This window comes from Fistularia commersonii, chromosome 32, assembly GCF_037954325.1.
Source record: "Fistularia commersonii isolate RoL2024-O1a breed Wild chromosome 32, RoL_Fcom_v1.0, whole genome shotgun sequence".
Lineage (NCBI taxonomy): Eukaryota > Metazoa > Chordata > Actinopteri > Syngnathiformes > Fistulariidae > Fistularia > Fistularia commersonii.
This window is the reverse complement of record NC_141315.1, coordinates 8,527,758-8,551,636: the sequence shown is the minus strand read 5'-3', so window position 1 is coordinate 8,551,636 and position 23,879 is coordinate 8,527,758. Positions and strand designations below refer to the sequence as shown.

At 44.0% G+C, this 23,879-nt stretch overlaps 1 protein-coding gene across 12 annotated transcripts in view; it reads left to right on the top strand.

The window, feature by feature from the left end:
- The window catches only part of tanc2b (tetratricopeptide repeat, ankyrin repeat and coiled-coil containing 2b), a 180,379-nt gene that overhangs the window by 138,787 nt on the left and 17,713 nt on the right, over positions 1–23,879 (top strand). For 10 of the 12 annotated variants that reach the window (XM_086139432.1, XM_086139436.1, XM_086139437.1 and 7 more), the window contains 11 exons: positions 4,887–5,018; positions 13,027–13,065; positions 14,629–14,910; positions 15,026–15,150; positions 16,634–16,865; positions 17,811–17,980; positions 19,658–19,936; positions 20,012–20,179; positions 21,597–21,757; positions 23,071–23,179; positions 23,279–23,401. In XM_086139432.1, the coding sequence (XP_085995558.1) occupies positions 4,887–5,018; positions 13,027–13,065; positions 14,629–14,910; positions 15,026–15,150; positions 16,634–16,865; positions 17,811–17,980; positions 19,658–19,936; positions 20,012–20,179; positions 21,597–21,757; positions 23,071–23,179; positions 23,279–23,401 (1,820 nt within the window). The remainder of the gene's footprint in view (positions 1–4,886; positions 5,019–13,026; positions 13,066–14,628; positions 14,911–15,025; positions 15,151–16,633; positions 16,866–17,810; positions 17,981–19,657; positions 19,937–20,011; positions 20,180–21,596; positions 21,758–23,070; positions 23,180–23,278; positions 23,402–23,879) is intronic. The other 2 variants (XM_086139435.1, XM_086139434.1) reach the window with 1 other exon arrangement.

The window sequence follows — 23,879 nt, the reverse complement described above, 5'->3', positions numbered from 1 at the left end:
AATTGATTTCCATTGATCATTTTTGTGTGATTTTGTTGTCAGCACATTCAACTGCGTAAAGAGCAAAGTATTTCATAAGAATATTTCATTCATTTAGATCTAGGATGTGTTTTTTAAGTGTTCCCTTTATTTTTTTGAGCAGTGTATATGCGAGATGGGAACATGAACACGTGTCGGAATCCGAGGACTTTTTCATCACCACGTGGCGGCTCGGCTACGTGTTGGGTGTCCTCGACGACGATCTGCGTCTTGTGCTTCCCCGGCCTCTCAGAGACGTTTGAAACTCGCGGCTCGGCCTCCGGCCTTGGTTTTTTACATGACTGGATGGGAATCGGCCACTTATCGCAGCTATCGCGTCATGAACTTTATCGTCCCCGCGCTAACGGGAATCTCGGCATCCATAATATTTAGGGACCGACGGGCCATTACGTCCAAACAATCCCCGAGCGCCGGCAGTGGAATTGCTCGGAGCCGTAAAGGAAAGAGGCGGGATGTCAGCAGCAGACCCATTAAGTTTTTAAAGATGTGAGGCCTGTGGAGCTCCGCTGATCTGAGCGCAGTGGAATTTCAAAACTCTTGTCAAGACCCCAAACTTGATTGGAGGTGCATCGCACACTTTGGGGTTCGGTCAGGATTTGAGTTACCGATGGCTCCCATAGCGTCGGTGTGACCGATGATATCTGCGCTCTGGCCTGCTCTGACAAATGTGCTCTACATGCAAATCCGAAGATTTTTTTAAAAAAGATAACCACAATAGCCCCCGGCTATTTTAATATTTCATAAATGATGCTCGCAACATTTCGCTATTTCGCTGCAGTGCCAAGTGTTGGACAAGTGTGAAGTCGGCTTTGCATTCTCAATGCCTGCAGGAAGAAAAAAAAAAGGGCAGGGCGCCATCTGGGAATTTTATCGCCACAGAGTGAACGCTGTTTTTTTTTTTTTTTCTGGGTAAACCGTCGACGGGCGAGTAAAAGGCTGCTCTTCATCTTGTCACGGCCGGTACAACGTGAAGATACCCAATGAATCGGCGGACATTCCCCAAAATAACAGTTATCGACTGATTTTCCTTCTTTGCCGATTCCAGTTTCATTCGCTGTTTCCACGACGACACCAGTCCTTGACCCGGTGCTCGGAGGATCTCTGAGAATTGATAAAGTCATAGTTTTACGGATCAATCAGCTGCCATTAGCGATGAGCGAGCAGCTGTGAGGCTTTCGGTGTCAAACGTCCGGCCAGCGGGCTCGTATCGGCACGCCAGGGGGTCCGATCCGGCCTGTGGAATAAATCTACAATTTGAAGACTTTTTTAAAATAAAATGCAGTTTCTGTATTGTCTGCTAGCGGCTCACTCTTATAGCACAACAATACGGGACTCAAAACTTGCAGCCGATGGCAGCAATGTGGCATCCGGGTCTGAAAATAGCATTTTGTGTCATTGTTCGATATGTACCCGCTTTTCCGTTGGCCCCGACACCCTCAACAGCAAGATGTTATTGTCAAAGGACACAATAGTGGACATGGAGTGTCGGGTTTTCCAATATAAATGGACCAATTCTTATTTGTTGGTTGAGGTTATTAAGAAACCTGTGTGCTCGGTGTGGATGCAGTGAGTTTCGGTGAAAAATACAACAAAATGCACAAAAACTGAGGCATAGTGTTGTTGAAATTGCGCTTACGTCATGAATCTCAGGTTGTTTGCCGTGTATATTTTAAAGGAACAGTTCATTACATAGCAAGATTTTTCGTAGACAAAGGAAACATTTGGACTTAGTGTTACTTGGCTAAGTAATTACGTTATGATTTTACTTGTCCGGCCCTCTTGACATCAAATGATGTGGCCCCTGGACCAAAATGAGTTTGACACACCTCTGCTTTCGACCTTTTGCCAGAAATAACAGGATTCACGAAATTTTAATCACAAAGTGGTTTTAATTTAAAAAAAAAAAAAAAAAAAAAGAAACTCACATTGTAGATGCTGCCATTTTTGTCAAGATGTTAGATGAAAAAACTATGAATACATAGATATGTACATCTTACGTGCTTCCATTGTCCGGCGGTCCGGTTTTTGGCCCTTCTGGGCAGCGATGTTTGCTTTTTTTGAGCCAGTTTAGGTCCCGTTAGCCCTTCTTTGCACCAGGGCTTCTCAAGCCAGCCCTCAAATAAACCCCCTCCCGTCTCCTCTCTCCGTGTTCCTGCTTCCCTTGACCCCCCGTGGGAGGCGCCAACCAGCGAGCGCAGCGTTCTGGATCCGCTCGCTTCCCTTCGCTCCTGCCCAATCTTTCCCGCTTCCAACAAACCAACTCCAAGAACTGGCTGTTCACTGGCTGCAGAAGACGTCCCTCCCCTCGGCCTCCTGTTAGGGTACATTGCCATGCTATAATCACTAAATTCCCTATATTAAGATAACAGCTCAGCCGCGAGCCCATTTTTCAGATTTGGCGGGGGTGGACAAGTGTCATCGATTTCCCCTCCTTTCATTTTCCTTCAGATTTACTTCCCGTCCCCGGTCTCACCTCCGCTCGCACACGCAGAACTATCACTGTTTAAATACCGACTTCCATTATTCATAATCTCCAGTCATCTCTGGAGGAGTTGAGATGGTGAGCGTCTCAGAACAGCGGCGGCGGCTTTTTTTATTTTTATTTTTTTTTTTAGCAGCGACAACCGATGCAAGCCGCAATAAAAAAAAAAAAAAATTAAAAAAAAAAAAAAAAAAAAAAAAATGGAAACGTCAGACGCCACCGTCGGTGCCTAAATTCCCCGATGACCACAAAAAAAAAAAAAAAAAAAAAACTCTGTTTCACTTCGCCTCTCCCGCACTGTTTTCCCCGCGTTTATTTCTCTTCATGCCGTCTCAGCGCATTGGCACAGGAGCTGCAAGTGTGATCTCACGCAGCCTGCTGCATTGCAGATAGAGATGATGAGCACACAGATTTCCAGTCTTCATATTCAAACATAGTTGAAAGGGAGGAAAATGGAAGCCTTTTTTTTTTTTTTTTTTTTCCCCGTCTCCGTAGAACCCCCCGCCGGGCCGTTCCTCCGCGGTTTAGCGTCGGATTAATGACTCCACTGTCTCCGTTTTTAGCCCAGTTGGATGACCGGCACCCCCCCCGTTCCCACCAGGGCAGAGCCTCCGGCATTCTCAGCTGCCATTTTCCCTCCATTTTGGGAAACCCATGTGGCTCACTTTTTGGGTTCACGGCTAGCGTGACTCTTATTAGTCAGCAACACACACACACACACACACACACACACACACACACAGAGGGGCGACACATGCTTCCCTGATGCTGCACATTGAAGCTGCTGTTTGAAGCGGGAGCAGGATCGGAAAGGGTGATGAGTTTCGCGCCGCCGGTGAAAGTCGGGCCGCCGCCCGGAGGATTTACGGGTGTGACCGGAGGGAGGAGATCCATGGCGTGACCCCGGCGCCGCAGGTAGAGGCTCCCCAAACCGCGGTTCGATCGATCGATAGCGGACGGAAGCGCTGGACGAATCTTAACTTTCTCTGAGGTCAAGTCACGTGATGCTACCTCTGCGGCTTCTCGCTCTCTATGCGGTTAGCACTCCTAAAAGCACCGGTGTGCAGGATTTTTTTTTTTTTTTTTTTTAATTTTTAATTTGTTTTTTTTTGTCGGTTGTTAAATCTCCGCTTGTAGTTCCGAGAAAGCGTCGCGCGGTCACATGCTAGACATGCTAGATCAGTCGATCGGTTGTTTTCCTCTGGCCGTGAAGCCAATAACAAGCCTTTCCTTTATTTCTTTTATATGACATTAAAAATCACGCAGAATTCTAATAGTTCCAAGTCAACGCTGAAAAACCCGGTGATCCGACATCCCGTCCCACCTGTGCGGACCGCGCAGCTCTTAACCCTTGTGCGATCTTAACATTGTGTTTACTCCCCTTGTCCTACGGGTCAAAAATGACCCATAACACAATCTTTGTACCCTAGTGGTGTACAGCCCGCATGGAAACATAAACAAAAAAGAAATATCACTTTTTCTTATTCGGAAAAGTCATAAAATTTCAAGTCGAAAAAAAAAAAGGTTAAGGTGTTTTTTTCTACAGCTAAACATGGTAGTGGGTCACTTTTGACCCGCAAGACAATACAAGGGTTAAAGAAAAAAAAAAAAGGTCTCGAGGAACAGATAGTAAAACAGAAGTAACATGATCGTGTTATATCATCCCAGGAACGGACGACCTGGAAAATAAAAATAAATTACCCGGAAGTTGGCTGGAAATTACTTGAAAAAAAAAAAAAAAAATTGTAAAGAGGTTGTGTAATTATACCGAGAAATGAACTCCAAATCCAGTGGAGTTTCTTTTCCAGGTTACAACAAATTACCGCAACCAAGACGGTGGTTGGTGTTAGAAAAGTGTTTCGTCAGAGGGCGGCTGCGACCGCTCGGCAACCGGCCCGTGGGGAACCCGCGCCCGGCGAAACCCCTTAATCCGCCGCCGGCTTTCGCCGCTTCCGAAATTCCACCCCTGACGCCCGACGGGGCGGAGGAGGGAGTCTGTCGCTTACTCGCGTCGACGGCGTCCGATCTCATTTACCGTTCTCCCTGCCCCGAGCCTCCGCCCCCGAAGGCGCGGCGGCGCAGCGCGAACAATCGTCGGCCGGCGTCAGACGGCGCTCGCTTCATGAATAAGACATTTGTCTGCCGAGCTAATTAATCCTGAGAGGGAGCGGACGGCATCTGCCTCCGTGCCGCGTGACCGACACCGAGAAAGAGGGGATTCCAGGACAGAGCCGTGTGGGGTCGATCGCAACCTCCGTGTTGTTTTGGTTGTTTTTCTTTTTTTTTTTTTTTTTTTTTTTTTATTCCGAGGTCGCTCTTTCTAACCGGCGCTCCCGCTCCCCCCCCCCCCCCCCCCCCCCCGCAGCCACCAGCTCGGCCCACCTGGAGGACCTGGCGTATCTGGATGAGCAGAGACACACGCCGCTACGCACCTCGCTGCGTATGCCCAGACAGAGCACCACCTGCGGGCCGGGTCGCTCCGGGCAGGACCTGAGAGGTAAGGTTGGGTCTCTGAGGTGTAACTCCACACACACACACACACACATGTGCATCCGGTTCATTCATACCTTTTGTAATCTAATAAAGACTCCGATTCATGGCGGCGAGGCGGCGGCTCCTCGGCTTCGGGCCAAAGTACGGAACACAATATCGGCTTTATCTCCAGATGAGAGGTCAATTAGACAACAGCGTTCGGAGCCTGGAGGTCGTTCTTGCAGTCAACGGCGCGATAAGGATATTTACCATGATTTTGGCCAAAAAAATGGGGGGAAAAAATTAAAATAAATATATAGATAGACATAAATATACATATATATGTGTGTGTGTGTCTATATATAGATCAATGGATATAGGCAAAATAGTACTCATGTTTTTTGTTTATTTGTTTTTACATTTCCAGTTATAGTTTGAAATTCCGTATTTTGAAAATAATAATATATGACGTATAATGATAATGGAATCATATAAAATTATAATGATGAGAATTGTATTGAAAAATTTTGTAGAAAGTAAAGTTTCGTTTTGTTTTTTTAAAACAGCAAAAGTTGTCGTCGTAAGACCAGTGATGGCATTTTGAGGACCGTTTTTTTTTTTTTTATCCAGCCCGCCAAACTTTTTCTTATTAAAAAATTTAAATTTATTTTCTTATATTCATTTTTTTATCAAACTATTTAAGCATTTTCAATCAATATTGAATTTAGAAACTCCTTGTTGTTCAATTATGTATGGATGATTACATACAAAATAATTTGGGTACATTTATTATTGATTTTTAAAATGCGAAAAAATGTAAATATTTAAATTGCAATTTTCATTTTTTTCAATTTACATGATAGCTGGTTGGCCCCTGCATAAAAATGAATTAAGAAATGTTTCCCGCCGGCCAAAATAATTGCCACCCCTGATAAAATACAACACAAAAACTATATATATGTAAATATAACAGCGTGTATGGAGTTTGAATGACACAAAGACACGTTGTGGTTCTGTTCCCGGCGTTAACCTCCTGACCTCCAGGAAGTCCAATAAACCGAACTCGCCGCTGTCAAGTCGAGCGCGGCGTCAACAACTACGGCTGACCGAGCGCGTGAATGTCATTTTCCTGCACAAAAGACCGCCGTCGAGCTGTTTGTTCTCCGCTGGAGGGCGGCGGAGCCACGGGGGGCGACTGTCGAGATGCGACCGGCGGTCGGCCGCAGCTGAGAGGCGTTCAGAGCGGCGGCGGCGGCGGCGTGCGGATGCAAAGATGTCGTCGCACGCCGGCGGTGCCGCCGAGCGACCCGGCGTTGTCAGCTGTTGTCTTCCGTGTCTGTGTTTTTTTGGAAACGGCGAGAGTGAGCGAGAGCGACTGGGGGGGAGTGCACAAAGAGCGTTTTGTCAGATTGAATCACCACTTGACTAAAATTTGTCTTGGTGCTCAACATTCTCAGTCTGAGCGCGCTCAGTCTCCGCCGCACGCCGCTCCCGTCTAGACGCGCCCAGCTCCGATCCGGCGCCGACATCACGACGTCATCCGTCCCCTCGCCCTTGGCGATCGGACACCTCGGTGTTTAATAAGCGCCGTTTAAAAACAGACACTTAGCGGAAAGCGAGCTCGGGGTGAATTCCCCCGAGAGTGTTGAAGGCGGCGGCGGCGGCGGCGGCGGCGGCGGCGGCGGCAGGTCACCGCCGGAGCGGCTGATTTGAACCCTCCTCCTCTCAGAGGCCGGCCAAGTGTGTTTACACGCCAACCTTCTGCATCCTTGCATGCTCCCTGCCTCCTCGGATCAGCGTCAGCGCTCCGCCGGCGCCCGTTCTCCCGGAGAGAGGATGAGGAGGACAAGGACACGCCGGGCGACCTTTCTCCCCGCGGAGAACGCAGGATAGAACTCCCTTCTATCGGAATTAACAGAATGTAATCTATTACATTCAGGGTCGCGCTGATATCCGTCGATGTCTCGGTTAAGCCATCGGATGGGATTCGGCTTTTCTCCAGAAAACGGAGTTTCCCGTCAGTCACTTGCATTCGAACGCAAAAACTGTCGTCGTCTAGATAGCGACGTTACAAATAGCGATACTGGAGTAATCATTAAACCTGATCAGGGTTTCCGAAAACCGATCGCCGTTGATCAATCTACATCCACGCGCTCTTCAATGTCAATGTTACTCTAGTATATTTGAGCGGATGAATGAAATACCGGTGCGACCGATACATTCTTCCTTGAAAATAAACGTTTGCAGACATTTGTAAAAACAACAGGGCGCCTAAAATAGCCGACCGTGTCATCGTGAATCGGTGGTTCCCGTAGTAACAGCGGCGCCTCGATTCTTCCGACGTGGCGTGTGATGTAACGCCGGCCCTCGGGTCGCTCACGTGGGCAAAACGAGGACAGTTTCCTGTCACCTCGGCTTCTCCGCCGCGCCCTTTTTTCTGAGAAACCAGCGTTTTGTTCACAATTCCGCAGGAACGATTGGACGTCGGTGATTGGTTGACCTTCTAACCAACGCCCGTGATTGGTTTGCTCCGCTGAGCGCCGTTTTTTTCATGCTATCGCTGTTTTCCGCAAAGAAACGGACTGAATCGGGCACTTCTTGGAACCTTCCGAACCCAAATTAGCTCTCGTCACCGGATATAAATTTGTATTTATTTGTTTGCTTTAAATATTCAGTTTGTGGCAGCGTCGGCTTCCCGTCTGCTTCTGTTGACTAATAAATGACGAGGAGGTCTTGCATTCTTTTACAAAATTGCAAATCAGGCCCGACGCACGGCTTTTCCCTGACCATCCCCGCTCACGTGCACGGCCCGCGCCGACCTTAAGTGGCGATTAGCTGCACCGGTAACTAAACCGCGCTTCATTTGCCCCCCGAACGCAACGTTTGCCCGCCGCTGTCAGTAAACAATTAGGACGTTCTCCGCTCATCGCGTCCTCCTCTTCGCCCGGCGCTAAACCCAGAAAAACCCAATTATTTAGCTTTTAAACAAACCGTTGCATTATTCACGGCGCGCCACCGCGACGCCCGGTGCTTTATCGATCGTCCGCTCGCCGAACGATCAGTCTGAGTTTAATACGCAGTGGGAGCGGATCGACGAGCCATTCCGACCGGTGGGTTGAGGGTTTTTCATTCCGGAAAGAACTTTTTATGCCGCTGTCGACGCCTCCTGAGACCTGCCATCCCTGTTTGTGGACATCAGTTCCCTCAAAAACATCACGTCATAAGCTGACGCTTTGGTTTTTATACCTTAATAAGAGGTCAGTAGCCGCGTTCGGACCAAACAGTTCCAAGAACTCATTTCTAAGACGTGTCCGGCTCAAACTTGGTTCCAGGAAGTCGCCTCCTCCGGGGGAACCTTTTAGTTTAGCGCCGCGCTGAAAAACAAATCACCGAAGAAGAGGAAGACGGCACGGACAACACCGAGAGCGAAGTCGCCACGGCATCCGTGATCTGCACGGCGGGAACAACAACCATGGAATATCGCACGGGTCGAAGTGTTTTTAATTCTCTCTCGGTGTGAAGAACCCCGTTAGCCGTTAGCTTACCCTAGACTTATTTTGACCAAAACGTTGACGCTCCTCCGCAAGCCCGAGCGGGCCAGAAGAGCCCGGACTTTTGTCGCTCTTTTTCTCACCGATTCTGAACGCATCCAACTAGTCCACGTGACTGTATCCAAAAAAACGGCGCCCCTAAGAGCCATCTGACGGGTTCCACCAATCACCAAGCAGCTACGCTACCTGAGTTCTTACAAAACCGCCAAAAGAACAACATTTTGTAGAGACTCACGGCTCGAGGAATGGACGATGAGGACGCAAGAACACCGAAAGGACCCCGGATGTACCCCGGAGGGTCCGGCGTGGTCCTCACCGGTCGGTGCCGGCAAACAGACCCCAACGGGTTGGCGGGCGGCGACCAATCGACCATTTCTCTCTCTCGGTTTAGTCAAAGCCTCTTTTGATGCAGACCATCGGCGGCTGCTGCCGTTTTGAGGAGAGTGAGTCAGACGATAATGGACCTTCTTGTGCTCCTGCCTGCCCACCTCCAAGATCCGCCACCCACCCGATCTACTCACGCAAACTCTCTGGCAAACCCGCGCACTGCGAACACATTTTCTCCCTCGTTCGTCTTTTTGCTCTCCCTCGCTTTGTCTCCGTCACCCCCTCCTTCCGCCGCTCACGTACGCAAAACGTTTTTTTTTTTTTTTTTTTTTGGGTGAGCTGGGAGCTGCATAAAAAAAAAAAAAAAAAAAATCAACACTAGAGGGGTTTTTATTATTACTTCCATTTGTATTCCGTGCCCGGGGATGCAGGTGGAGTAATAACTCGGCAGATTCGGGTGAGGGGGGGGGGGTGAGCGCCGTTAACTGATGGTGTCAAAAAAAAAAAAAAAGAGAGATCAGGCGGGATATAATCGCGGGGCTTCAGCGGGAAGCGGCGTCCGGAGAGAGAGAAATCGCGAAATGCGTCTCTCCGCAGGAAATACGAGGAAACAAACCCGCCTGTAACACCTTTAAAGGCTGATCGATGCGGTCCTGATCAAATGGGAGCCAACAGGAAGTGTGTTGTTTAACGCCTCTCGAGCTGCTTCTGTTCATGTCTGACGTGATGAAAAAAAATAAAATAAAAGGTCTCTGGCAAAGAGAGCCGCGTCAGGAGCCTCGTAACAACAAGGCGTTATGTAATAACATTTAAGAAAGTTTCACTCGATTACATAACAAACACCCTCATCATGCAATCCGGTGCTGCGTTTAACAGCTTGAATAGAATATGCAGTCGGCTTGTAACAATTAAGAATAAGAATAAGAACAACTTTATTTATCCTGAAGGAAATTGTCGTGCCAGAGTTACAAGAAAAAATATAACAATCATAAATAATTTTAGAAAATTGTATAAATATAAAAAAAAAAAAAAAAAAAGGGGAGAGTAAGAAATACAAATAAACTATAAAGTGTCTTAAGTAGCGAGTGAAAGATAAGGAGTGCAAAATAGTATAAAAAAATTACTTATTGTACTAACCAAAGACATCATCAGTCTATTCTATTTAATTATATTTTTTCAATAATTTTATCTATAATTATACTTTTAGAAGTGAATTTTAAATGACTAATTAATGTTCGTAATTATTAATATTTTTTTTCTGATTTAACTCCCCTGTAAAGTCAATTTTAATCATGAAGTCGCTACTCATCCTCGCTTTGTTTGTCTCCGTACGATAAAGAATGAGAGGGTGAACGCTTGAAGTCCGCTTTATCATCAATTTTCATGTTCTGCACATATAGAGGAACGGAGAAGACGTTTCTCACCATCCTACCGTGTCCTGAAATGAACAAAATAATAATAATAATAATGTGCTGCTACAATAAACATTAAACTATGAGGCATGAATTAAAAGTGCATGCAGATACAAATTGATATTTGACTGCAAAAGTCATTTTTTTGTAATTCAATTTTTTTTTTTGCAGTATTTGAACGTTTTTTATGATGAAATAGCCATGTTCTAGCCTAAGAAGAAAAAAAAAAAAAAAAACAGGAAAAAAATACAGTAAAATTAAACTAAAATTAATTTTATAAAATAAATAGAATACGAGATCTCCTTTTGCAAAACAAAGATAGCTAGCATCGTGAACCGTCGCTGCTACCGTCGTACCCGCGCCAGATCTCAAACGGAACAACATCGCGGTCGTCCACGATAATACAGGCGTTTTGACAACTGAAATTCACAACGCCGAAGTGGACGGGACAGTGAAGCTTGATAAGAGTTTGCGGGAGGTTCGTAAAGGCTTGACTGAGGTTCGTCGAAGGTTAACATATCTGGAAAAACCATCGAAATGATTGCGGAAATTCACTTTTCTTCGGGGTTCTTGGAACGCTCACTGTAGTACCGTCATTTAATGAAGGAATTAATCGTTTTACAGCTGAAGACCCTCCCTTGCATTTTAGCCGAAACCGCTCTGCATTTGCGTTCGCCTAGCGAAGCTTTCTGACAATATTATGGGATGGTACGAGACCGAGAAAACGGGCGAAGTTGCTAATAGCGTCATGAGATGGCGGGGATCCTCTATCTCAGTGCGACCCGCTGGATTGACTTTGCATTTTCAATCTGGGAAATCTTGACTTCTAGCAATGATATTTATTGTTTTTTTTTTTTGTTTTTTTTCTCTCTCTTTCTCTCCTCGTCTTATATAAGGCGTCGACAGACTCAGAAGCAGAGCGGAAGCCAGGGGTGGAAAGTTGTGCCTCGGAGAGAAAACGGTGTTCGGATCGTGACGGTTTAGGAAAAAAAAAAAAACAACAAAAACACGCATATTCGTCACGCTGCTTTCAGCTCGTGCGTAAATGTAGGGATAATTGTGCAGATTTAAAATAAATGAATAAATAAAATAAATAAACTCGCACCTCAGCCATCAGAAATGCCCCGTCTGTCCTCACATGATCCGTGGCCTCCCTCGCCGCTCAGCTTCTGAGTCATCCTCACCTGGTGAATAATTAAAACCCGCCAAGCTGCGAGCGGGTGTCATCCCGCCGCCGCGATTACGAGCCGTCTGTCCGTCCGTCCGTCCGTCCGTTCGGGAACATTTGCTCTCGACGCCGGCGACAACCCTGTTTGCGGCGCGGCGGCCATGTTTCCCTGGAAGTACCCGAGACCAAACTAAATGGTTTCCTGCGGCGTTCAGTTATTCCACCAGGACGGAAGGAGTTTTACAGGCGTGTTTGGCGTAGAACAACACACACACGCACACACACACATATACTGGAGTTAATTGGATTAGAGAGCAGCCCCGGGTGTGGAGCCTCTCACGTCGGACGTGATGACGGCGCCGGGGACTCTGAGCGCCGCCATCACCGCCGTTGCATCAGATCCATTCTTTCAGCGTGTGACACTCCGACGGATGGTTGTTACATCAGACTCAAAAGTCTCTCTGAGCCTGCGTGTGTGTGTGTGTGTGTGTGTGTGTGTGTGTGTGTGTGTGTGGGAACACAGGTCCAGCATCCTACAGAGACTGAATTACAAAAGTGAAAAGTACTGCTGCATTTTTTTTTTTTTTTTTTTTTTTCATTTTTAATAGAATTTTATATCTGCCTCTAAATCCACATTGTGAAACCTCGCCGTGCACTCGGCCCCCCCTTACGCGCCTCAATTAGCACCCCTTTGTAATGATTTTTTGGATGATGCTTTTCTCAAGCCGCTCTGAAGTGGCTGTTTGGATTCAACAGCTATGTTTTAACCTCAAGAAGAGAGTCGTCAGTAATCCGATTACCCTCGTAGGATTACTCAAGCCAAAACCATTACATTTCAGGTGGCGTTCCGATCGGAGTCTGTTTCCTTTCCGCTGTGTGGCAGTGTAGGCATGTGTGACATGTATATTAATTCACTTATTTCCAGTAAATCTAGCTCAGTTTCTTTCGGGAAATGGCGTTTAAAAAAAAAAAAAAAAAAAAATCAAAAAAGATATTAGAAATATTTAATATTGAATAATATATATATATGTTTGTGCATATTTTTTAAATCCTAAAATATTTTTCAAACACAATTAAAGTATATGCTTAAATGTTTATACAGAATATTTACATTTTTTTTAATTTTTGATGAATATTTTTACCCTCTCTCCCAAAGGGGAATGCGATTTTTTTTTTTTCCCCCTCCGGAAAAAAAACAAACAAGAGCCGGTTTGACTCCCGTCTTGTTCGCTGGAGGTCGCGACCCCACTCCCCCCCCCTCCCAGCTGCCGCCATCTCCCCGAGCTCGCCACGGGGATGACAAAAGAGCAAGAAAGTTTCTTATTATTATTGTTGTTATCATTCTGATTATCCCAACCCCTCTTCCCCGACATCACGAATCGCCAATTATTTGCCGCTTGCTCTTTGTCTTCTGGTTATTTTTTTTTTTCTTCTTTTAATTCCCCCCCGGCTCTGCTCTGCTGCTGCTGCTGCTGCTGCTGCTGTTCATGTCCTCACCGCCTTTTCTTTTCTCTCCACCCTTCCCTCTCTCTCTCTTTCTCTGTCGGCCTGTCTTTGGTTTGCCGTCCGTCTCAGCTTCCGCTAATAACAGCCATGCCTGGCAGTCCCAGTCACGTAAGTTCCCTTTACTTTGCATCAGGCTGCACGTTTCGGACCCCCTCCCTCTGCAGGAACCCCCAACCGTCCGCACGCCGGTGTAACATTTAAAAAAATTCCCTTTTATTTCTGCTATTTTCATCTTTAAACACCCCGAATCCGTCGCTTGGATTTAAAAAAAAAAAAAAAAAAAAAAAAAGATTTATTTATTCAGTCGTCTTTGGATGCCGTATTCACCGCGCATCCTCTGAAGTCATTTCAGAGAAGAGACGAGACGCTCCGGAGGAATTTAGTTTAATGACTCCCTCTAGTGAGGGAAAAGCGTCAGTCGGCGGCGGGCGAAGCTGATTTCGCCCCTCCGCGCTCTGCAGATCGGCTCCACGTTTGGTTATTTGCAGAGGAAATAATGGTGCAAAGCGCACGGGGGTCGTCACGCTGCGGCAGTCGCGCCGTAATCCCGTGTTTAATGTGAATAAAAGGATATAATCTCATCATGAATGCAAATGCAGATTACTTTTTTTTTTTTAAGAGTCTGACCAGTTGGGATTAAATGAGTAGGATCGCCTCATGGCCGAGCCGTGACGGGGAGTTTTTTGCATCGCGGGATTTCGGAAAACTACAATTTTAAAATGCCAAAACACAACTTTAAAAAAAAAAAAAAAAAAATGTAAGAAAAATTATTAAGGACTTTGGTGAAAATTGTTGTGAAAATCATCAGAAAATGACCAAGGGGGTGGATTTTTGTTTTCAAATTATTTTCAATTATCCCAAAAAATTCAGGTTAGAAATACCCAGCCATTAAAACACCCATAAAATAATGTAACATGTGTTTGTCGTTGACTCAAATTGTGGATTTTCCACCCGAAATAGATAAAGATAATATAAGATAAACTTTATTTATCCCCATAGGGGAAATTCTTTTGTCGCAGCAGCATAACAGATTCAAAGTGTCAAATAAATATGAATGTAAATAGAAACCGAGAGACGGTTAGGAGACAATTAGAAAAACCAAAAGACATCCAGAAATAAATAGACAGTAGAGAAAACAAGGAAGACAGTGAGGGTGAAAGTAAACAACCAAAACTAAACAATGACATAAACAGAGTGACAATAGCAATAAGAATAAAACAAAAAATAGAAAAGATACAATCCTATTCCAAGAACCTGTGAATATTTCAGAACTGTGCAATATTTCATTTCATAACAGCTACACTACAATTTTTCCTTTCATCCTACTATTGTGCACTCCTTACCTCACTTGTTACTAAGACACTTATAGTTTTATCACTTGTTTACTAAGACACTTTATAGTTTCACTGAGACACTTTATAGTTTATTTTTATTTCTAATTCTGCCTTTTTCTTTTTATTATTTTTTACTGTTATATTTCCTGTAACTCTGGCACAACAATTTCCTTCGGGATTAATAAAGTTGTTTGTATCTTATCTTATCTTATCTTATCTTATCTTATATATGGATTTCCTATTAATCCCATGCATGCAAGCAGGGTGACACACACACACACACACACACACACACTTCCTGGATTAATCCCTGGTCTTGTGTTGGGTGACCCCGCAGTGCGTTTCGCCCCGTATCGGCCTCAAGACATCGCCCTCAAGCCGCTGCTGTTCGAGGTGCCCAGCATCACCATGGACTCGGTCTTCACCGGCCGCGAGTGGCTCTTCCAGGAGATCGACGGCCACCTCAACGGCCCAAACTCCGGCAACAACCGCGGCGTGGTGGTCGTCGGCAACATCGGCTTCGGCAAGACGGCCATCGTGTCGCGTCTGGTGGCGCTCAGCTGCCACGGCACCCGCATGAGGCAGATCGCCTCGGACAGCCCGCAGGCCTCCCCCAAACGTAGGCAAAAAATGATCACGATGTGATAAAAAAAGAAAAAAAAACACGCTTTTTATTTGATTCTTCACAACCGCTGGGGTCGGGCGCGCTAACCTTCCCGCCGTCTTGTGTCCAGACGGGGAGGGACTGCCGCTCACGCAGCCCCAGCCCACCCACGGCACCCTGGGCGGAGGCAGCTGCCCCGGGACCCCCGAAATGAGACGGCGTCAGGAAGAAGCAATGAGGAGGCTGGCGTCACAGGTAGAACATACACTCGTTTATACATATTTACAAACCGTCAATAATTGTGACATTGTGGATTTTTTTTTTTTTGATATTACAGGAAAAAAATCAGAATTTTTTTTGTCATGCTAAAAAAAAAAAAAAAAATTTGAATTTTTTTTTTTTGTATGACAAAAAATTCTAATTTTTTTATTTTTCATATATTTCCTAACAATTCCAGGTCTCCCCCTGTCTGGCTAAAATGTAAAATCCCATTTGTTGTTTAATCAGGTGCAGATTTTTTTGGTTGTTTAATAAATACAACTCCTTATATGAGAATTTCCACAGGAAATTATTAAACGCGGTTTTCAAGTGTTTACATTTCAACATTAGCCGTTGTAAAAAGCAAGAAAACTCAACCACGCCTTTTTCTTATTTTCCCCACTTTGGTTTTCACTGGTGAAATAACCAAGCGTCGTGTCGAGGGGTTTTATTTCCCTTTTATTTTTAGCTCTACATACATCAGTATGAAAAGCAGGAGTCCCGACACTCAGCCAGAAACCCAAAAGAAAAATTGGATGACTCACCCCGCACACACACACACACACACACACACACACAGCGTGATGTTTATGAACTAGTGATGAAGAAAACAACAAGCTATGAATCTGAAATGTGCTCAAGTAGAGTTTCTTATCACCTCGTAAAAATATCAAGTTTTTTAGCACTGTTAAATGAACCAAAAGTATTTGAGGGCACACACACACACACAAATATGACACAGTGATGTTTCCACTGTTGAATGAATGCACCCCTGCGGTGGTCTTGCAGGGTCAAAACACGCCGGCGTCAGCAAATCACGACGCCGATCAGTCGCTTTCGCGTTTGAATCCGACCCCGATTTGGGGAAGAAACTTCTTTTTTTCAGGTCGTAAGCAGGCGAGGCGTCGCATTTCAATTGTTCTCTCTCTTTTAACATCATCAAAAGAAAAAAAAAAAGAGTGCAAAATTCACAGAAATTAGATTTTTTTTCCTCTTATAACTCCAAGGTTAATTCGGCAAAGAGAAATATTTTTGTACAAATCACGCAAATCTGAAATAAAAATCGATATACCGCGCGAATGTGCCCCCCTCCTCTCCACCCCGAAGCCCCTTCCCCCCGCTGCTTAGCCATCTGCGTCCCCTTCCCCGGCCTGATGCATTATGCAGATGTGTTTAAAAAAGAAAAAACAACTTTGCCAGGGAGCCTTATGAAATATTAATACCTCCAGAAAGCCATTTCCCTGCCAGCCTATTAGATCGTGTTAACTCCGCGCATTAATAATTGAGCTGGCTCCCATCTTCACCCCTTTTGTTTTAAAACCCCCCCTTCATTCCATCGCCGCCGTCATAATTAGCGTTACGATTGTCATTTTTCTTTTTCTTTTTTTTTTTTTTGTCTGCCGCAAGCAAAGATTTGACATTCAGATGCTCGCCGGACGCTCGGACAAGATGACGATCTGAGCTCATTGTCCCCTTCCAGGTGGTGGCGTACCACTACTGCCAGGCCGACAACGCCTACACCTGCCTGGTGCCGGAGTTTGTGCACAACGTGGCGGCGCTGCTGTGCCGCTCGCCACACCTGGTGGCCTACAGGGACCAGCTTTTGAGGGAGCCGCACCTGCAGAGCGTCCTGAGTCTGCGCTCCTGCGTCCAGGACCCCCTGGCTTCCTTCAGGAGGGGCGTGCTCGAGCCCCTCGACGCACTTTACAAAGGTGAAGTACCGTATTTTCCGCACCCAAAAGCCTTTAATTTTCCCCAAAAATCGACAGTGCGCCTTATAATCAGGTGCGCCTTATATGCGGATCAATATAAGAGGTCCCGCAACCACAGGAAGCACCCGCTGACTCCATTTACTCCTGCAGAAGAAGTAGCATGTGGTGCATGCTGGGATACATGACTGCGCGAAGCGTGTATTTTCATTTCCATTTGTGTGTGTGTGTGTGTGTGTGTGTGTGTGTGTGCGTCGCTGATGTTGCAGCGGTAAAAACGGTAAAAGGGAATTCCGGTCCCAAGACACTTGTGTGTGTATAAAGACCCCAAAATGGCACCTTGGCACCTCAACATCGATGAATTTAGAGGCGGTCTTTCTCGGTGCTTTTATTTTATGAAACGTTTTGAACTATGACAAATGGAGTTGGAAATACATTGTTTTCAGACGCGTACGGTACCGTCTTGTGAGCGCACTAACTTGTTTTGGGAGTGAACAGAGTTGTCGGAACATTGGTTTGTATTCTATTAATAAATTTGACTGACTTATCTGACTGTATTGTTGACATTCCCTTTAGCGCAGCTCCATTTAGTGGATGCATAACGCAACTCCAGCCACTACAATAGCTTCTATGCTATGCGCCTTATAATAGGGTGCGGCTTATATATGAAATTTTAAGAAAAAATAGGCCATTCATTGAAGGTGCGCCTTATAATACGGTGCACCTTATGGTAAGGAAAATACGGTAGTTTGATGGATTTGATCTGAATCAAAAGGGTTTTGTTTTTTTTTTGCATTTCTAAAAAAATGAACAGTTTTGCTCTCCGCAATAAAGTGCACCATTTGTGCAATTTGCAAAGTGCAAAACCGATGCGATTTGCTTAAAAGCTCAAAATGATCCGAGCCACAGGATAAAGCGCAGTAAAGAAAAACAAAATGTGTTTTTCAGAGAGGAAGATCAACTCCGAGGAGGACCTGATCGTCCTGATCGACGGGCTGAACGAGGCCGAGTTCCACAAGCCGGACTACGGCGACACCATCGTGTCCTTCCTCACCAAAACCATCAGCAGGTTTCCTCCCTGGCTCAAACTGGTGGTCACGGTCAGGACCACCCTGCAGGTGCCCCCGCCCGCCTCGCCTTCCCTTCGCCCTTCTAGATTCCAAAATCTTATCGATATACGCTGCTCCAAAAAATTTACGTAGTTGAACGCGCTGACAAGAAAAGCACACAAAAATGTTAAATGGAAGTCAAATGTATGAACCCGTGGAGGTCTGGATTTGGAGTCACACTCAAAATTAATTTGGAAAAGGCTGTCGTGTGTTTTGGATGGGTTTTTTTTTTTTTTTTTTTTAACACTGTGTAGTCAACCGACCTTGTTTTTATGTGAATTACTGTGTTCTTGTGTATTTATGTTCAATCTCATGTGAATATATTGTTGTTTATTTATGTTGGAAAGACCAAAATCAACTCACTAAAGTAACTAATCCCTAAAATCACAGAAAAGAAACCCCGTTCCGAGAAAAAACTGACGTTATTGTTCATAATACACTGCTAAAATCACAAAAAAGACGCAAAAATATTGTTTTTTGTTGTTTTTTTTAATCCTCACATTTGACAGTTTTAGACAGGGTTCTTCTTTTTTTAACGTTGCTGTGAACCTACCTTGTTTTTGGATTTTTTACACAAATTACTGTTTTCTTGTGTATTTATGTTCAATCTCATATGAATATATTGTTGTTTATTTATGTTGGAATGGAAAAAATCAACTCAAAAAAGTAACTAGACCCTAAAATCTCAGAAAAGATGCCAAAACATTGTTTGTTTGTTTTTTTATCCTCACATTTGATGATTTTAGACAGGATTCTTCTTTTTTTAACGTGACCGTCAACCGACCTTGTTTTTGGATTATTATATGAATTTCATAAATTACGAATTACGTGTTTTCCTGTGTATTTATGTTTAATCTCAAGTGAATATTCTGTTGTTTATTTACATCGGAATGACAGAAACAAACACACTAAACTAACAAATCCCTAAAATCACAGAGAAGATCCCCATTCTGAGAAAAAAATGACGTTATTATTCATAATACACTGCTCAAAAAAATAAAGGGAACACTAAAATAACACATTCTAGATGTGAATGAATGAAATATTCTTATAAAAGACTTTTTTCTTTACATAGTTGAATGTGCTGACAAGGGGTCTGGATTTGGAGGTCTGGATTTGGAAGTGGAAAAACACACTCCAGGCTGATATAATGTCTTTAAAACAAGTCAAAATGAAGACAAAGTTTGATTTCAAGTGTGATTGACTTGGAGTCACATTGTGTTTTTTAAATGTTCCCTTTATTTATTTGAACAGAATACATAGACACGAAATAAAGATTTAAAAGAAGCAACGCTGATAAATAACTACAAAATATCCATCGTATGTACGTACACTTGGATTTACATTTCAGCACATATAGGACTGTCTAAGAAAATTAGAATATTGCGATAAAGTTCTTTATCTTCTGTAATGCAATGACAAAAACAAAAAATGTCATACATTCTGGATTCATCACAAATCAACTGAAATATTGCAAGACTTTTATTATTTTAATATTGCTGATTATCGCTTACATCTTAAGAAAACTCAAAAATCTGAGAATATTAGAATATCATGAAAAGTAATTTTTGTTTTTTTTTAATTGCATTACAGAAGATAAAGAACTCTTATCACAATATTCTAATTTTCAGAGACGGTCCTGATAATATCGCCGTATTTTTATTCCCCCCCCCTGCATCTCTTTAGGAAATCACCAACGCGCTGCCGTTCCACCGCATATCCCTGGACAGCCTGGAGGAGAACGACGCCATCGACCAGGACCTGCAGGGCTACATCCTGCACCGCATCCACAGCAGCCCGGAGATCCAGAACAACATCTCCCTCAACGGCAAGATGGACAACACCACCTTCGGGAAGCTCAGCACCCACCTCAAGGCCCTGAGCCAGGGCTCCTACCTGTACCTCAAGCTCACCTTTGACCTCATCGAGAAGGGCTACCTTGTCCTCAAAAGCTCCAGCTATAAGGTTCGGAGATGGACGGGGAACGTCGGTATCTCAGGAGAGCGTCGAGGCTATTCAGTTCTTCTGCCGTCCCTCAAGGTTGTTCCGGTCAACCTGGCGGAAGTCTACCTGCTGCAGTGCAACATGCGCTTCCCCACGCAGTCGTCCTTCGAGCGAGCGCTGCCGCTGCTCAACGTTGCCGTGGCGTCGCTCCACCCGCTGACCGACGAGCAGATCTACCAGGCCATCAACGCCGGCTCGCTCCAGGTGAGACGCGCCGAAGCTGACGGCGCTTGAAAGGTTTCGTAGCATCCGCCGCCGCCGCCGCCGCCGCCGCGTGATAATGGACGCCGTCGGCGGTCGTCAAAGAGAAATATTAGGAAAAATAACAGACGGGGACGCGGCGTGTTGTAATTATCGCGTTTTTCAGAACGAGCGCTGAGCAGCAGCCGGGGTGCCGGCGTCGCTCCTCAGGCGGCGTGATGGCTCCGACGTTCATTATGCTAAGCAAACGCCGCGTTTTTGCCAAATCTGATTTACTCGGGTCGGGAAAATATGGGTCCCCCGGGGTTCCCCGAGGTTCAGCCCATCTATGTTGTTCTCTAATTTATCATTTTGATACATTGATTTACAGATATTCAGGCTCAAAATGCATTTATATGCTGATGACGCGATCGTTAATACACATGTTCCCCCTCCGTCGGAGAGCTACGTTACAAATGGCTGAGTTTTTGTTTGGTTTTGGGAAGAAAACAAAGTCCCGTCTAAAGCTCGGCTGGAGTCGCTTGCTCTTTTTCAATCCGACGACATTTTTTTTCCCCCCAGAATGGACGGCGAGCTGCGGGCATGTGGATTTGACGAGCAACCGTCATTAAATCTGCATGTTATTAGTTTAGTTTATCGGCGTCTTTCCTTACGTTTGTAATTATTTAATTTAATATAAGATAAGATAAGATAAGATAAGAACAACTTTATCAATCCCGAAGGAAATTGTTGTGCCAGAGTTACAGAAAATATAACAGTAATAAATAATAAAAAGAAAAGGTAGAATTAGAAATAAAAATAAACTATAAACTATAAAGTGTCTTAGTAAACAAGTGATAAAACTATAAGTTTCTTAGTAATAAGTGAGGTAAGGAGTGCACAATAGTATGATAAAAGGAAAAATTGTAGTGTAGCTGTTAGGAAATGAAATATTGCACAGTTCTGAATATTGCACAGTGAAATGAAATATTGCACTTGTTTTTTTTTTGTTGTTGTTTTTGTTTTTAGGTATATCGCATGGAATCCACTTTTCCTGCCAAAAATAAAACCCAGTCCCATTTTATCCCACCGGTCAGAAAATAGTGTTTTTTTTTTTCCATTCCTTCCGTGGTGATTTTGGATAAATATTTTGATTTTTTTTTTTTTCCTCAGCATTTAAAAAATAAATCATAATAATAAAAAAATAAAAGCAAAAAAAAAAAAAAAAATTAAAAATAAAACAACCTCCCTTTTTTTGCCAAAAGTAGCTTTCCAGTTCAACACCCACGTAATAGTCAGTCCGGGGAAAACAGTTTGACACCGACTACTTTATTGTCTGTTACATTTGCATAAAATAGAAATTTGTCACAGATGTAGAAAGAAATAGACAAATAAATAAATCAGTAAGAGCGTGTGCGTGTGTGTGTGTGTGTCCCTGCAGGGCACGCTGGACTGGGAGGACTTCCAGCAGCGCGTTGACAACCTGTCGGTCTTCCTGGTGAAGAGGAGGGACGGCACGCGCATGTTTGTCCACCCGTCCTTCCGGGAGTGGCTGATATGGCGGGAGGAAGGCGAGAAGACCAAGTTCCTGTGCGACCCCAGGTGAGGGTCAGACGCCCGCCGGCGGGGGGGGGGGGGGTCTCCAAATCAGCATCCTGCGTTCAGCATCATGTTGCTCATAGATTAGATTCATAGATCACTGAAAAGATCTTGAAGACATACTCAGTTTCGCGATACATATAAATATATATGTGTGTTTGTGTGTGATAGCGTATTTGTGTGTATGTGCATCTGACAGCAACTGCTCTGTCTTTTATGTATTATATTTATTTATAACTTTTATTAATCTATATGTGTATGGATGTGTTTATATTTATATACGTGTATATGTATATATACCGGACTGTCTCAGAAAATTAGAATATTGTGATAAAGTTCTGTATCTTCTGTAATGCAATGACAAAAACAAAAATGTCATACATTCTGGATTCCTGACAAATCAACTGGAATATTGCAAGCCTTTTATTATTTTAATGTTGCTGATTATGGGTTATATCTTAAGAAAACTCAAAAATCCTATCTCAAAATATTGGAATATCAAGAAAAAGTAATTTTTTTTGTTTTTTTAATTGCATTACAGAAGATAAAGGACTTTTATCCCTATACTCTAATTTTCTGAGACAGTCTTGTATATATGTTGTTTTTTTACAATTTTTTCCACTTTATTCTTTTAATTTTTTAAACTTTAAAATTCTTTAAAATCTGTATTTTGTCTCCATGTGTATGTCTGCATGGTGTCTTTGAGTATCCAACAAGGCACCTCAAATAAAAAGTATTATTAATGTTACTATTAGGATATATTGTATATCATATTTCCGATTTGTTGGTCATTTATTTCTAATTCCTTCGGATAGATCTGACTTATTTCTTCCCGACAACTTTTAAGTAATGTACCGCTGCCTCTCGTATTTTCTTCCTAATGTAAGAATAATTTCTCGCTATTTTTTATCCCCCCTGCCATTTTATATTACGCATTAAGTTCTGATGAAAGAAAACTCATTTGGATGAGAAAGTAGTTTATTGCCGTCGAAACGCAGACGAGTAGTTACTTAGCGCTCGGTTCTGTTGCCACACAAACAAGAGCGCGGCGTGAACCCTCTGATACCTTCCCCGCCGCTATATTTATCGCCCAGAACTGTACCTATAAGACCACCGGCCGTCTCGCATAAATAGAAATCGTTAGTCACGGCTCCGTCTGCGTTTCGGAGATGAGTAATGTGTTATTTTCGAGCGGATCATTTGATTTCCTCCGCTATAATTAATACAGACGGCGCCAGCTGCGCCGCCGCCGCCGCCGCCGCCACAATGAAACGTCTCCCGTATTCTGACGGGTTCTAACCCCCCCGTCCCTGCAGGAGCGGTCACACCCTGCTGGCCTTCTGGTTCTCCCGGCAGGAGAACAAGCTGAACCGGCAGCAGACAATCGAGCTGGGCCATCACATCCTCAAAGCACATATTTTCAAGGTATGCCGTTATTTGTCTCTCCGCTCACACACACACACACACACACACACAATCCAAAGTAATGAATATTTACACCCGACGCCGTCTCCTCATTTCAAGGGCCTCAGCAAGAAAGTCGGGGTTTCCTCGTCCATCTTGCAGGGTTTGTGGGTGTCCTACAGCACGGAAGGCCTCTCGGCCGCACTTTCTTCTCTGAGGAACCTCTACACTCCCAACATCAAGGTTCGGACTCCGAATCCAAAACGTTACTCCGACCGGCTCCCGTGGAACTCCTGTTTTTTTTTTTGTTTTTTTTTTGTTAGTTTTTTTTTTTTCTGGGATTTATTCCAAAGAAAGACATGGACGAAAAATGTATGCAGCACTCTGAAGCATCTTGATATATTTTTATGATTATTTCTAATTTTCTAAACATAACTTTGCAAGTTGGAAATTTAAATTTGCAGCATGTCCAATTTTTCTTACTGAAATTACCCCCAGATAATAGATGATGTGCGGTCCAAAGCGTCAAACCTCCATTTTTTTTCTATTTTTTTTTTTTTTTCTAGGATTTATTGCAAAAAAAGAAATGGACGAAAAATGTATGCAGCACTCTGAAGCATCTTGATATATTTTTATGCTTATTTCTTATTTTCTAAACATAACTTTGCAAGTCGGAAATTTAATTTTTGCAGCATGTCCAATTTTTCTTACTGAAATTACC